This window comes from Natator depressus, chromosome 20 (assembly GCF_965152275.1).
Source record: "Natator depressus isolate rNatDep1 chromosome 20, rNatDep2.hap1, whole genome shotgun sequence".
NCBI classification, from domain to species: domain Eukaryota; kingdom Metazoa; phylum Chordata; order Testudines; family Cheloniidae; genus Natator; species Natator depressus.
Window position 1 is genome coordinate 8,961,523 of NC_134253.1, and position 15,383 is coordinate 8,976,905.

At 50.8% G+C, this 15,383-nt stretch overlaps 1 protein-coding gene across 4 annotated transcripts in view; it reads left to right on the top strand.

Annotated features, from left to right (window-relative positions):
* Window positions 1-15,383, top strand: part of PPP1R1A (protein phosphatase 1 regulatory inhibitor subunit 1A) — a 71,008-nt gene that overhangs the window by 39,894 nt on the left and 15,731 nt on the right. For 3 of the 4 annotated variants that reach the window (XM_074935775.1, XM_074935774.1, XM_074935773.1), the window contains exons 2-3: window positions 686-746; window positions 15,325-15,362. In XM_074935775.1, the coding sequence (XP_074791876.1) occupies window positions 686-746; window positions 15,325-15,362 (99 nt within the window). The remainder of the gene's footprint in view (window positions 1-685; window positions 747-15,324; window positions 15,363-15,383) is intronic. The other variant, XM_074935776.1, reaches the window with a different exon arrangement.

Here is a 15,383-nt window from a genome sequence, read left to right on the forward strand (position 1 = left end):
ATGTTGCCATGTTAGATACACAAATGGAGGAGCGAGACTGGGCTTGTGGTTCAAGACAGGAGACCTGGATTCTATACTCATGTTTGCCATCAATTTTATGTGTGACCATGGGCCTCTCTCATGCCTCAGTTTTCCCATCTATAAAGTGGTGACAACATTCTTTCTCTACCTGTCCAGGGGAGGAGTCATTTATATTTGTACGGTGCTTTGGGATCCTCAGCTGGGAGGTGATACAGAACCAGAATTCCAGAGCGAACTCCCACCTCCTTGCAACTTTATGGGTATATGAAATCCTCCCCCAGATGCAGATTTGGGGGTTTGAGCCATCTCTAATTAATGCTGTGCTAAATATCAGCCCACCTGCAGCTGCTGTACAAGAGACACATGACTAGGGTGCAGTAAGTAGCTACAGACAGGCAGCACCAGGCCAAACTCTGCTCTCAGCAATGTGCTGCCCACCCCGCCCTCGCCTTGGATATAGGGGGAGGGTGGGATCAGGCCTGCTGTGCACAACAGTGCCGCTGATGGATGAGAGAACGCAGTGGCCAGGTGCAAGCAGCTTGCTGCACCCGGGCAGTGGCAGGGTGACACCGCGTGTTGGCTCAGTCTCTGGGGTCCTGCCGTATTGTATTGCTTTGTCTCCTCTGATGTGTAGAGATTATTTTTGTCCCCTCTCTCTGTCTAGATCCGGAGGCGCCGGCCAACTCCCGCCACCCTGGTTCTGAGCAGCGACCAGTCATCCCCAGGTGAGACCTGTAGCCAGCAAATGATTTGCAGGAATCAGTCTCTCTTCCGGAGACCCGGGGAAAACGGTTTCCTTTCTCAGGCCTGGCCCTGGGTCTGGGTGGAACTTGCAGAGTCCAGGCCCTTATGCCAGGGGCCTCTCCAGGCACACCAACCCCACTCCCTCCCCTACCGGCTCCAAAACCTGCTCCCCGTTAATGAGGGGCCCAGCCCCTGGCCAGCCAGTGGGCCTGGGCAAAGGATCATGGTTAAGGGCCTGACGTCCAGAAGAGCAGTCCTGGGTTCTGGCTGTGCGCCAGTGGTGAATTTTTAGGCACCACCGCTCTCGTACTGCCGCGCAGCGCATACCCCCAGACTCAGGGGGAGGGAGACTTGCTCCCTCATCAGAGGGGGATCTCCCCCTCACTTTCCCTCCTGGCTGCCTCCCCACCCCCACCAGCACCACCTTGCTCCAATCCAGGCTGCGCTTCCTGCTCTGCTCCCAGGGCTGGAGCAGTCACAGAGTCCCAGGGAGCTCAGCCCCCTGCCTCACCCGTCCATCTTCCGTCTCCCTTGGAAACAGCTGCCTCTGGCATCGGAGAGGCCTGGCCTGCGCTGTCCCATCCCAGGAGTCCTTTGGCAGCTTCTCCCCGCACCAGGCAGCAGCTGCCTGGCTGAACTACGTGTCCCTGGGATCTGTTTGTCTGTCTCTCTGTCTGTCTAGGGAGATGTCAAGGCAGCCGCCTTCCCTCTGCTTGCAAGGGCTGCATCTGACCTGCAACGTGATGTGTAGACTCTGACAGCAGCCATGGGGCTCCCAGCCTCTGGGTTGGGGGGCAGGGATGTGGCTGGCTACTGTGCTACCCTCTCCCTCCTTGAATCACTCCAGCTTCCCTCGTGGCCTTCTCCCTCTCCCTCCTTCTCTCTCCAGCTCTCTCCCTCGCTCTTCTGTTCTGTTTTTCACTGTGCCTCCCTCCCAGCCGCACGCCCGGCCCATGCAGGCTGCGCCCAGGGCCTGTCAGGCGGGGGGTTGGGGGGTGTTTCCTCTGGGCATGGGGTGATTGTGTGCACCAGACACGGGGAGCGAGTTAGCAGAGAGGTTGGCATGAGCCATGCGAGTGGGTAAAAAGCAGCAGGACTCGGACAGCACTGCAGAGGCCAACGACAGCGATTTCCAATGTGGACCCCACAGTCTGGTCCCGAATCCCATATTGAGGCTCTGAAATACATGGCCTGATTGTTCTTACTTCCGACTTCCCAATTCTTGTTGACTCGAGGGGGAGGAGGGTGATCAGCATCTTTGATATCAGGCCACTGATTTGGAAGGGGCTTGTGTTAAGGCGTTTTGTGACCTGCATGTGGTCAGACGATTGTGGTGGCTGTATGGAAGGATAACTCAGTGGTTTGAGCATTGGCCTGCTAAACCCAGGGTTGTGAGCTCAATCCTTGAGGGGGCCATTTAGGGATCTGGGGAAAAAATTGGGGCTTGGTCCTGCTTTGAGCAGAGGGTTTGACTAGATGATCTCCTGAGGTCCCTCCCAACCCTGATATTCTAAGTTTACAGCTCATGAGCCTGTCTGCAAAATCATGTATTTTATTTTGTTTTGTTTTGATCCAGGGACTTCCCCCCCACACACACCTCCCCCCATGGTTACGGTGCTGTCAACTCTACCACAGTCATCATGAGTAAGGCAGGTTTGGCCCCTCCTGCTGGAGCTCTCGTTAGAGGCCCCAGCTGAGAACAGGGCCCGGTCACACAGGGCACTGTACAGAGAGGTGTGGGACAGTCCCTGCCCCCAGCAGTTCACTGTCTCACATGCAGCACGGTGGTACGTGTAGTGTAGAAGTTGGAATGGAGATTCGACAAACTCATTTCATGTCAGCAGGGCCGGATTAACTTTTTGTGGGCCCGGTGCCAAACATATTTGTGGGGAATGATTGTAAAAGGGGCCGGGGGCAAAAGCACAGTGGGGTGGGAGCTAGGGTCGGTTCCCGGAGCAAGGGAGGGGCCATGGGTAAACTGCAAGCGCAGCAGGGCTGGGGACGGGGTAAACAGGATCCCCCTCCCACCCCTGCCCACATAGAGCGGGTACCTACCTGGTTCTAGCCCAGTCTCTTCGTCTCTCTCTGCACGGAGCTGCCCCCTCCCGCAGCAGCAGGACAGGCTCTCTTCCAGCCCTCTGGGGTGGGTGTTGGGAGTGGGGGGAGCGGAGGCTAATGTGGTTACTCCTATAACCGGACTTTTAGTTTCCAATCAGCACTGCTAACCGGACACTCAGGTCCCGTTTTCTACTGGAGTTTCCAGTCTAAAACTGGATACCTGGCAACAGGGCCGCCAGAAAACCCTGAGCGGAGGGGAAGGGGCAAACAATCATTTTTAAGCAGTGGGGGGGGGGGGAAGCAAGTGGTGGGTGGGCTAGGGAGTGGAGAGGAGCTAGCGGGCAGGGCCATGTCTGCTGTACTGCTACCCAGGTAGGTTGGAGACTGGGGGGATCAGTCGACACAGTATCCGCAGCCCAGGTGACGTGACAGCCAGTGGTGGATTTAGAGTTAGTGGCCCCTCCCCCCGCCCTGTGCTCAGCTTCATTTTTGGGGCCCCTCCTTGGGACCCCACCAAGAAAAAGAACATTCTCTCTTATCCTCCCCCGCCCCCGTTTTTCATTCTTTTTTTCTTCATCCTCCTCCTATAAGTAATAGTAAGTAAATGAAAATAAAGTGAGGTACCTTGATTGTTCTTGCAGTCTAACTTATTTTTCCACAGACCACTTAAAAATCGCAGAGGGTCTCGACGGACACTTAATGATCTTTCCAAATATTGTTTGTGCCGTTAGCTAACTATTCTAAAGAGCTTTGGTTAAGAGTGCTTTATACAAAAAAATGTAAAACAATGTTGGGGTGCGGGGTCTGGCCAGGAGCTAGGGTGAGGGACGGGGCTCAGGGTTGGGGCAGGAGGTTGGGGTGTGGAGCGCTTACCTGGGGAAGCTCCTGTTTGGTGCGAGGGGTGCAAGTGGGAATGGGAGGGGGGTGCAGGAGCTCCCGTTTGGTGCTCAGGGTGGGGTATGTGTGGGGGGTGCAGGAGTCAGGACGGGGGCTGGGGAGGTGTGAGGGGGGTGCAGGAGTCAGGGGAGGGGGCTGGGTGTGTGTACGTGGAGTGCAGAAGTTGGGCAGGGGGTTGGGGAGGTGTGAGGGGGTGCAGGAGTCGGGACTGGGGATGTGGGCTGGGGTCATGGGGGTGTTCACGGCAGGGGCTGGAGGGGGTAGCCCCGATTCCAGCCCCTTCCCCAGGGTCCCACCCCTCCCCCTCCCCCCCCCCCCCGGGAGCAGCCAGCATGCTGAGGCTCCGCTCTTCCCCCTCCCTCCTGCAGGCAAACAGCTGATCGGTGACCGGGAGACGGGGCGGGGAGGGAATGCAGCATGCTAGGAGAAGCAGGGGAGGAGCTTGGCTGCTGGCAGAGCCTGCCCTGCTGCAACAGGAGCCAGCAGCATCAAGCTTCTGCCCCCACAGGAGACAGCGGGGGGCAGAGAAGAGCAGGCCAGGCCAGGGCCCCTTTGGACTGTGGGCCCAGCACCATGGCGGTAAATCCAGTACTGCATGTCAGGGCTGCCTAACTGGAGGGGAACAAATTTCAGACAGTGCTTGAGTCCTAAAACAGGAGCGCCGGAGCCCCCAGTCCCAGCTCCCCCCTCCGGAGGAGAAATGACCAGCACTGTCCTGGAGCAGGGAGCTGGTCAGAAACGCTGTTCTGGAGCCTTTGGGCGTGATTGACTTGCTAGTTCTGAGCCCAGCTACACTGGGATTCAAAGCAACAGGCAAAAGGCTCATTAGTGACACTCCAAGCTGCTTTCTGGAAAGATACATTTATTAAATTCCTGGTGCCCACGGAGTAACCCTGCCCCTGAATTGGTTCTAGCTAGAGAGAGTCGGGCAAGGAGCAAACTCTCAGTGGTTTGCAACAGCTCCCCCAACGAAGCTATATTGCAAAGCTAACCACAATAGAGCATTTCTTCGAAGGCTGGATGCTGCTCACTCACTGGGAAAAGAACTCGTAAGACTGTACGTAATAGCACGACCTGGTGACTCCCACTAACAACACAGAACCAGAGCTGGGTGAACTTTTTCAGACAATAGTTCCGGGGTGGCCAAACTTACTGGCCCGCCGAGGCACATACTACAATCTTCAGAAGTTCAAGAGCTGGGGCATGCCTTCTGGAAGCCATGGGTTGGGCCTTCAGCCCTGCTCCTGCTGAAGCCCCTAGCCCTGGTAGATGCATCCTGCAGGGCTGATGCCCCAAGACTCCCCTCCCTTCTGCACAGAAGCCCCGAGACCCCACTCCCGGCTGGGCAGAAACCCCTACCACCCGACCCCGCTGCAAGGCAGCAGTCCCAAGCTCCCCCCTCTCCCAGTCACACTTTGGCCACCCCTGCAATAGTTTATTCAATAAAAAATTCAGTTTTAGGTTGACTGAAGCTATTCATGAATTCAGGCGGAATTCAGCAAATAATTTCTGCCATTAAAAAAAAAAATTTTTTTAAAGAGAAACTTTTTACACTTTCAAAATGAAACATTTTGACTTTTACTTTCGAAAGGATGTTATGTTTCAGAATGTAGCTAGAGTAATTTAAAAAGCAAAACAAAAGAGGAAAAATCACCCGAAAACAAAAGAAACCTGAACATTTTCTGTTTCGGATCAGCGCAAGCCAAACAGAAATTCTGATTTTTTGGTTCAGCCAGTGAATGAGAAAATCCGTTATTCATCCAGCTCTATAGAGATTGCATTGTTACAGTGTTTCCTGGATGCCTGCCATAAATTTTCCGGCTGGTCAATTCCATCAAATTATTTTTGATGGAAAATTGGATTTTTGACTAAATAATAGCAGACCAAAGAATCTGCTTTCAGAGGGAAACCACATTTTTTGTCAAAAAAACAAACACCTGAAAACAGAAATATTTCAATTCAGAGAGCCTGTTGTAGTGCCTCATGGGAGTTGTGGTTTGTTTCCTCATCTCCCCATTCTCCTCTATGAGCAGGGCTGGACTATGTCTCCCAAGATACACAAGGACTTCATGATGCAACTGCCTCCCCTCACCAGCTGGGAGCTGCTGTCTGACCAGAGCCTGGCCTACAGAGGGGAGTGGGAGTTTGGAGCACTCAGACTGCAGATCTCATGAGGCATTTCCAAATTGAAATACTTTGTTTCCCACCAAAAAGTTGAAATTTTCTGCCCCCCAAAAAGCCCATTTTCCAATTATCTCTCCTAGATTTTTCTTTTCAGAACTTGGTGCCACTGTTCCTAGCGCTCACTCCTCCTCACCTCCCTGGGCCTGTCCCTGCTGGATAGCTTCCTGCCTTCTGATACGTGCAAACCATTAGCTGGTCTCCCTTCATGTTAGTTGGTTCAGGTGAGAGTGTTTTCTGTTGTAGGCCAAGCTAGTACGACTCCCTTCGGCTTGCTTTTTGTGCCCAGCTCTAGGGAAGGAGTCACTGCTTGCTAATTCCTATCGCAGAACAGCCAGGGTCGCTCTCACACTCATGCGTTCCATTAAAATGGCAGCTGTTGCTTGGATTTGGGTTGCAATCCCTCCCAGTGCAATGCTCTGCTCTGCTCTACGCCTTTAGGGGCCAGGAAAGGCCTCGCCTCTTTCTGGGAGCAGCACTGCTGGCAGGATTTAGCTGCTGTTCCAACTAAGGCCCCAGCTCCCTCCACTCCACTGACAAATGAGCTGTGACACGCTGCTGAGACCCACAGAGGGCTGCAGTCTTTTAAAAACACTCCTGGGCGATCAAATATGAATGAGCTCGCAATGCTGCAGCCACTCACTCCCTCACTCTCCGAGGGGCTGAGCAGAGCCTCCTGCAGATGGAGGGAAAGCAGCTAGGGACCAGCGGCAGGCAGATTTTCAAATGCCAAGTCCCTCACTCGGGCTGGAGCCATTGATTTGGATCCAGGTTTCAAACATCCCAAAAGCCCGTGGCATTTGGATCTGGGGGTTTGGTTCGGCCCGTTAAAAAATGCCAGAGCCAGCGAGGTTCCTAGAGCTGCACAAATTAAGTCTATGCAAACAAAAATGAATTGAATGCATGGAGCTGAGAGGAGCTGGCAGGTGGACCAAGCTCATTTGTGCTGTAATTGGTCTGTCTTTCCCGCTAACCCCTTTGCAGCCATGATACCCTCTGATGCACACAATGCAGGTATTCTCCCTGCAGCCAGATTGCAGGGAGAAGGCTCCACGCTCTGTCTCTTACCATGAAAGGAGCTGGCAGACACGCTCCATCAGCCAGGGTAAACTCTCCGTCTCGGAGAGATGGAAAGTGACAGCAGGAACGAAATGTTAACGATGGGAGATTTAGCATAGCCAGAGCCACACCAGGCCCTTGCTGCCTTCCGTGATCCAATTCACGGGTTCTGCAGGGCTCAGGCATCCTTGCAGCCTGCCACACAACTGTAGAGAGAGGGAGTGGCATCCACAGGACTCTTGCATTGGGCTGTGTGAGCCACCATTGTGCCAGTCTCTTTCTGTGATGATTGCCTCCTTGTTCTCCAGAATCTCAGTTTTCATTAAAAATATACTAAGGGCCAGATCCTCAGCTGATGCAACCTGAGCACAGCACCAGTGCAGTCAGTTATCAGCGAGTGTAGCAAATGCAGTGATATTCACTTGAGTGTGCACAGACTGGAGCAGTGGCTGTAAGAGGAGTGAACCACCCCCATTCATCTCAATGGGCGTTGACTCTGAAGCCTACTAATGACATTTAAAAGGAGCAGGACCATCCTATTATGAAGCTATGTGCACTGGGTCTTCTTCTGGTGTGTCAATGGGGGAGCCTGGGGGAGTCAATGGGGGAGCCTGGGACCATCTTAGGTGACAGCTTCTTATTACAGTGATCACTCAAGAACCCTTGTCTGTTGGTTGTGTCTCATCCTAGACTTAGACTGTGACCTGCGTATAGCATTCAAGATTGGGGCCTCTAGGCATGACCACATCTAAATAACAAATAATAATAATACATTAATAAGCAATTATTTTTTCCACTTCACCTGTGCTGCATGATGGGATCATGGAGGCTCATTTTGATGGAGAGTAGGCTCATCCGTTTTATTCGGGTTAGCGGCTGCTGAGGGAATTGTGTTCTCTATAGCGGCTGGCTAAGCCCTGTCTTTACGAGAGAGTTACATCCATTGTACTTTACCTCACTGTCGTTATCTTGACGGTTATTAGCACAAGCCAGTGCCTTCACACTCAGCAGGCACACGTGTGGCAACTGGCGTGCTCCGGGAGAGACACGGGTTGGTCCCAGAGCTTCCTTCTGAGCAAGATACACACTAGATGGGAGCACTGTAAGATCCTTTAATACTTTGCCAGGTCTGACAGAGGTTAACTTAACTAAGGTATATGTCACACATTGCCACCTAGTGGCTGAACTGTATAATACAGGTTTCAGAGTAGCAGCCGTGTTAGTCGGTATTCGCAAAAAGAAAAGGAGGACTTGTGGCACCTTAGAGACTAACCAATTTATTTGAGCATAAGCTTTCGTGAGCTACCGCTCACTTCATCAGATGCATAATTAAAGTGGAAAATACAGTGAGGATGTTTTTATAAACACAGACCATGAAAAAATGGGTGTTTATCACTTCAAAAGGTTTTCTCTCCCCCCACCCCACTCTCCTGCTGGTAATAGCTTATCTAAAGTGACCACTCTCCTTACAATGTGTATGATAATCAAGGTGGGCCATTTCCAGCACAAATCCAGGGTTTAACAAGAACGTCTGAGGAAGGGGGGGAGGAAGTAGGAAAAAACAAGGGAAAATAGGTTACCTTGCATAATGACTTAGCCACTCCCAATCTCTATTCAAGCCTAAGTTAATTGTATCCAATTTGCCAATGAATTCCAATTCAGCAGTCTCTTGCTGGACTCTGGTTTTGAAGTTTTTCTGTTGTAATATCGCAACTTTCATGTCTGTAATCGCGTGACCAGAGAGATTGAAGTGTTCTCCGACTGGTTTATGAATGTTATAATTCTTGACATCTGATTTGTGTCCATTTATTCTTTTACATAGAGACTGTCCAGTTTGACCAATGTACGTGGCAGAGGGGCATTGCTTGCACATGATGGCATATATCACATTGGTAGATGTGCAGGTGAACGAGCCTCTGATAGTGTGGCTGATGTTATTAGGCCCTGTGATGGTGTCCTGTGAATAGATATGTGGGCACAGTTGGCAACGGGCTTTGTTGCAAGGATAGGTGCCTGGGTTAGTGGTTTTGTTGTGTGGTATGTAGTTGCTGGTGAGTATTTGCTTCAGGTTGGGGGGCTGTCTGTAGGCAAGGACTGGCCTGTCTCCCAAGATTTGTGAGAGTGATGGGTCGTCCTTCAGGATAGGTTGTGCATTCCATTACATCTCCCCCTTTAAGTTCTACATTCCTGCCATTTACAAAGTTTACGCTATCACGCTATCTTTGAAGCTCAGCATCTGCCTCTGAATCACAGTGATTTTCTAATTACATGACCCAAACACATAACAGCTTGCTAATCTGGCTGTCCATTAATTGCAATGATTGGCTATGTTCAGTTTGGAATCCTTGTGTTTTCTTCTTCTGTATCCACCATCTGTAGGGTTTGCTCTGTTGATCTTGCTGAGGAACAAACTGTATATGTCGATGGTTTCTGTTGAACTCTCCACTGTTGGTCTCAATCACATATGATCTGGGCGATGAATTCTTTTTCTTTACAATAGCTGGACCTATCCATCCTTTCTCTGCATCCGATTTGACACAAACACAGTCACCAGGTTCTAGACCCAGCTGTTTTCTGAGTGACAGCTGTTGTAAAAGTGTTTTTAGGGTCTTTTTGCCTTTTTATCCAATTTGGCTACTGTCTTCATGTCTGGCCACTTTCGAGATAGTTTCTGTTCCAAAGTTGGAACAATAGTTCTGAGCTGTCTTCCCATCAGGAGTTGTGATGGACTATATCCAGTAGCCACTACTGGTGTTGATCTATAACTCATAAGAGCAAGGAATGGATCTTCCTGCTGTAGGATTTTGTTGGCTGCCTATACAGTTTATCTCAGCCTCTCTGTTCAATTATGGCTAATGTGGGTTAAGTCTGTAGCTTCTGTGAAAGATGTGTTAACCCAATCTTTTATAAAAGAGAGAGCTTTTATAAAACATTCAGCATTTTCTCTGATGAAAACATTCTCTTTCATAAACCACATTTCTCTGAGGTATAAAATATGCATCAAACATAGCCAGAACCATTTCATAGTCATCTTTGTGACTGTGTTCAGTAAAGTCAAAGGATTTGCCTGCTGCCCAATAGCATAAACAAAGAAAATACCTGAATATCTTCAGGTTCACTGTGGAACTTGGCAGCAATGCAAAATCTTGCAAAATATTGTGTTCAGTCTGTCCATTCTGAAGGTTTGTCAAAGCTGAAGTTCCCTGGGGCATTGAAGAGTGGCACTTTGATGAGATCCTGCAACCTTTGTTGCTTTGTTCCTTCTGTTTCCAACTTTTGTTGCTGTTTCCCTTCTGTTTCTGTTCTTAGTTTATTTCTGATGCCATGTCATGCTCCTGTACCAGACACGGTCTGGTCACAGAGCTTCCTTCTGAGCAAGATACACAACCAGATATGTGCACTATTAGTCTAGTCAATGCTCCGGGATGTATGGCTGAGGTTAGGTTAAATAAGTTAGGTTACACACAGCACCGCCTAGTGGCTGAACAGTATAATACCGTTTAGGATTCGGTTACAGTAATGGACTTGCTGTTACATCCCAGACTGCACTCAGTTGTCTTAATCCCAGAATCCCCAGCACTGCTCCAAACAACAATTCATTGTGGGTGATTTCACATGGCCTTCTGGGCAAGTGCCCAAGTAACATGCGACCAGACAACTAACAAAGTTATGGACAATAAAGAGAAAGGGGTGCAGATCAGGATAAGGAAAGAACAAATCCGATATCTTCTGACCAGTTTGAAGGAATTCATAACAGTGGGGCCAGATGCTATTCAGCCCAGGGTACTGAAGGAATTAGCTGAAGCCACTGGCAATAATATTTACAAACTCAGGGATGACAGGAGAGGTCCCGGATGACTGGAGAAGGGCTAACCTACAGCCCATCTTTAAAAGGGGGGAAAGGAGGAACCAGGGAACTATAGACCATTCAGTCTGACACGTTACCTGGGAAGCTACTACAGCAATGTATAAATAAGGTCCTACCAATTTACAGCCATGAAAAATGCATCACGGGCCGTGAAATCTGGTCTCCCCTGGTGAAATCTGGTCTTTTGTGTGCTTTTATCCTATACTATACAGATTTCATGGGGGAGACCAGCATTTCTCAAACTGGGGGGCCTGACTCAAAAGGGAATTGCAGGGGGGTTGCAAGGTTATTTTAGGGGGATTGTGGTATTGCCCCCCTTATTTATGCGCTGCCTTCAGAGCTGGGTGGCTAGAAAGAGCCGGCTGTTGGCCAGGTGCCCAGCTCTGAAGGGAGTGCCCCGGCACCAGCAGTGCAGAAGTAAGGGTGGCAATACCGTACCATGCCACCTTTACTTCTGCACTGCTGCCTTCAGAGCTGGGCCGCTGGAGAGTGGCGACTGCTCTGCAGGCAGCAGTGCAGAAGGAAGAGTGGCAATACCATCCCATGACATCCTTCTGCACTGCTTCTGAAGGCTGCTCTGCCTTCAGAGCTGGGCTCCCGACCAGCAGCCATCGCTTTCCAGCTGCCCAGTTCTGAAGGCAGCGCCGCCGCCAGCAGCAGCGCAGAAGTAAGGGTAGCAGTACCGCGACCCCCCCACAATAACCTTGCGACCACCCCACAACTCCTCCTTGGGTCAGGACTCCTGCAATTACAACACTCTGAAATTTCAGGTTTAAATCATGACATTTATGATTTTTCAAATCCTATGACTGTGAAATTGACCAAAATGGACTGTGAATTTGGTAGGGCCCTATGTATAAAACATTCAATTTGCAAATACCTGGATGATGAAGGGGTAATCTCTGGCAGCCAGCATGGATTTACCTAAAACAAATCATGCCAAACCAGCATGATTTCCTTCTTTGACAGAGTAACTGGTTTAATAGATCACACCTGGACTTCAGCAAGGCTTTGGACAAAGCCCCTCATGGCATTCTGAAAAGTAAGCTGGAGAAATGCGGGCTCAACAGAACTACCATTGAGTGGATATATAATTAGTTGAACAACCACAAACAAAGAGTAACTATGATGTCAGATTAGAGGGAGGTCTCAAGTTGGGTTCCACAGGATCTGTTCTGGGTCTGGTGTTGTTTAACATCTTTATTAATGACCCGGTTGTAGCTATAGAGAGCATACTGATCAAGTCTGCAGATGACACAAAGTTGCGGGGCAGGGGGGGAGGGGGGGTTCCCTGGGGTTCAACCTGGAACTGGAGTACCACTGTGTCCCCTTAACTCTCCAGCCTGGGCTGTCTCACACAATGCTTTGCTAGTGACAAGCAGCAAACCCCTCCAGGTGTTGTTATCACTCAGCACAACAGTAGGTGTAGCCCCACACCCAGCTAGATTGCATGAAGGCACCCAAAGCCTCTCATCAATAATACAAAGAAAGGCACCAGCCATTTCCCCCCAGCTCCCTGACCTTGCATCCCTAAGCTGTACCGTCTTGCCTGGATCAGAAGCCAGTGTAAATGCAACACTCTGTTTTGTTTCCCAGGCAACCGAGATTGCTACTGGTCGGGTACCCATTGCTGAGTGGGAAAGTGTTTTAAAACCAGGGGATTTTTTTAGTCTGTTGGAGCAGAAATTGTCATGGCGACAGCATCCCAGCTCAGTCCTGGTGGGAGGTGGAGAGACACAGGCAGAGAGCCCATGGAATCTCACACATGTACACCCTCCCCTGCTGTGCTCTCTGTGACCCAGCAGGGAGGGGGGAGCGTTGACCTGGGAAAGTGGCAGGACTACAGGACAGGCCTAACAAAGAAAATAACAGAACGCCACTAGCCGTCACCTTCAGCCCTCAACTAAAACCCCTCCAACGCATTATTAAGGATCTTCAACCTATCCTGAAGGATGACCCAACACTCTCACAAATCTTGGGAGACAGGCCAGTCCTTGCCTACAGACGGCCCCCCAACCTGAAGCAAATACTCACCAGCAACCACATACCACACAACAGAACCACTAACCCAGGAACCTATCCTTGCAACAAAGCCCGTTGCCAACTGTGCCCACATATCTATTCACAGGACACCATCACAGGGCCTAATAACATCAGCCACACTATCAGAGGCTCGTTCACCTGCACATCCACCAATGTGATATATGCCATCATGTGCAAGCAATGCCCTCTGCCATGTACATTGGTCAAACTGGACAGTCTCTACGTAAAAGAATAAATGGACACAAATCAGATGTCAAGAATTATAACATTCATAAACCAGTCGGAGAACACTTCAATCTCTCTGGTCACGCGATTACAGACATGAAAGTTGCTATATTACAACAAAAAAACTTCAAATCCAGACTCCAGCAAGAAACTGTTGAATTGGAACTCATTTGCAAATTGGATACAATTAACTTAGGCTTGAATAGAGACTGGGAGTGGCTAAGTCATTATGCAAGGTAACCTATTTCCCCTTGTTTTTTCCTACTCCCCCCCCCCCCAGACATTCTTGTTAAACCCTGGATTTGTGCTGGAAATGGCCCACCTTGATTATCATACACATTGTAAGGAGAGTGATCACTTTAGATAAGCTAGTACCAGCAGGAGAGTGGGGTGGGAGGAGGTATTTTTTCATGCTTTGTGTGTATATAAAAATATCTTCTATACTTTCCATAGTATGCAACCGATGAAGTGAGCTGTAGCTCACGAAAGCTTATGCTCAAATAAATTGGTTAGTCTCTAAGGTGCCACAAGTACTCCTTTTCTTTTTGCGAACACAGACTAACACGTCTGTTACTCTGAAACCTGTCACTGGGGATGGGAGACCTGACAGCCTGTAACCTGAGCCAGGAGGGGGAGGGGGAGGGGGGAGGTAATCCTCTGCCCGGGAAACTGGACAAAGGCGGCAGGAGAGAGCCTGCTGGGGGTGGGGGGTTGTTTTCAGTTTGCTGCTGGGTGGTGGAACGCAGGGAACCCCAGGGCTGGAGTCTAAGCTCCCTGCCCCCCAGAAGGACTTGACTGAGGGGTCCTGGTTGTACCCACAAGCTCTGTTTTAGACTGTGTTCCTATTGTCCAATAAACCTTCCGTTTTCCTGGCTGGCTGAGAGTCACAGTGAATCCCAGGAAGAGGGGAGCAGTCCGCTGGACTCCCCCACACTCCGTGACACTCTCCCCACACACTCTGTACACACCCCACACAGACGACCACCCACAAATACACCCATTCCGTAGGCACTCTGTACAAAGAGAGGGTCCCCCCCACACACACACACATGCTCTGGGAGGCTCATCCTGTCCCCACCCTGCCCCTGTGCCTGGGAGGAGAGGGGGCTACTCACCCAGGCTGCCCAGCAGGGACTCGGCTCTACAGGCAAAACCCACCTCTCCAGGGAAACCTGGGAACAAAGTGAGCGGGCTGGGCCTGATCCCGATCTCACCCACACTGCTGCGAATCATCAGCAAGTGAAGCTGCTTCAGGGTGGGTCCGGCAGCGTGAGGCCTGCTGTGCCATGTGTCCCACGCCAGCATGGGCTGTGGTGCCCTGGCACAGAGACTCCATTGCTGGGCGCTAGGAGCCAGCATGCTCCCTGGGACTGAGCCAATGCATTTCACCAGCAATAAAGTGAGACTCCTGGCCAGGGACTGACCCGCTGCTGCCCCGCCCAGTTCTCAGTGGCGGCAGGCGACAGAACAAGGAGCAATGGTCTCAAGTTGCAGTGGGGGAGGTCTAGGTTGGATATTAGGAAACACTATTTCACTAGGAGGGTGGTGAAACACTGGAATGGGTTATCTAGGGAGGTGGTGGAATCTCCTTCCTTAGAGGTTTTTAAGGCCCGGCTTGACAAAGCCCTGGCTGGGATGATTTAGTTGGGGATTGGTCCTGCCTTGAGCAGGGGGTTGGACTAGATACCTCCTGAGGGCTCTTCCAACCCTGATCTTCTACGATTCTATAATTCTAAGTGGGCAAAAAGTGCTCCCGTGCTGACTGGGTGGTGTTTGGCACCCACTTTGCGGTGGTGGGAATGACACATGAGGGGCGTGGTCAGTCGGGCCCAGCCTCTGGCTGCTTGATGGGGCAGGAAGAGTGTCTGAGCAAATAGCCCAGCTGTTTCCCCTTTTGTAGACCAGGGCTGAGCCCCCTGAACTGCCCCCTCTCTCGCTGGGATGCTGCGATGAAGTTAATCCATATTTCTGCAGCATTTTGAGATCCCCAGCTGAGGACAGTATGGAAATGCAAAGGATTCGTACGGTCGGCGGGGAGGGGGTTAGTGGTTTGAATGCAGTGTGTTATAAAGCAGCTGCTGAAGATCCCCAGGGCTGGACCTGCCCCTGAGCATCCACCTGGGTGTGACCAGCTCCTGGAGTCTTCTCTCTATTAACCTGTTGCTCCTCTTCTCCCCCACCCCCCATTCTTTTTCTCCCCATTTCCACGTGCCCCCTCCGCCCCACAGAAATTGACGAGGACCGGCTCCCCAACCCATTGCTGAAGGTAGGTGCCTCCTTGTCTCAC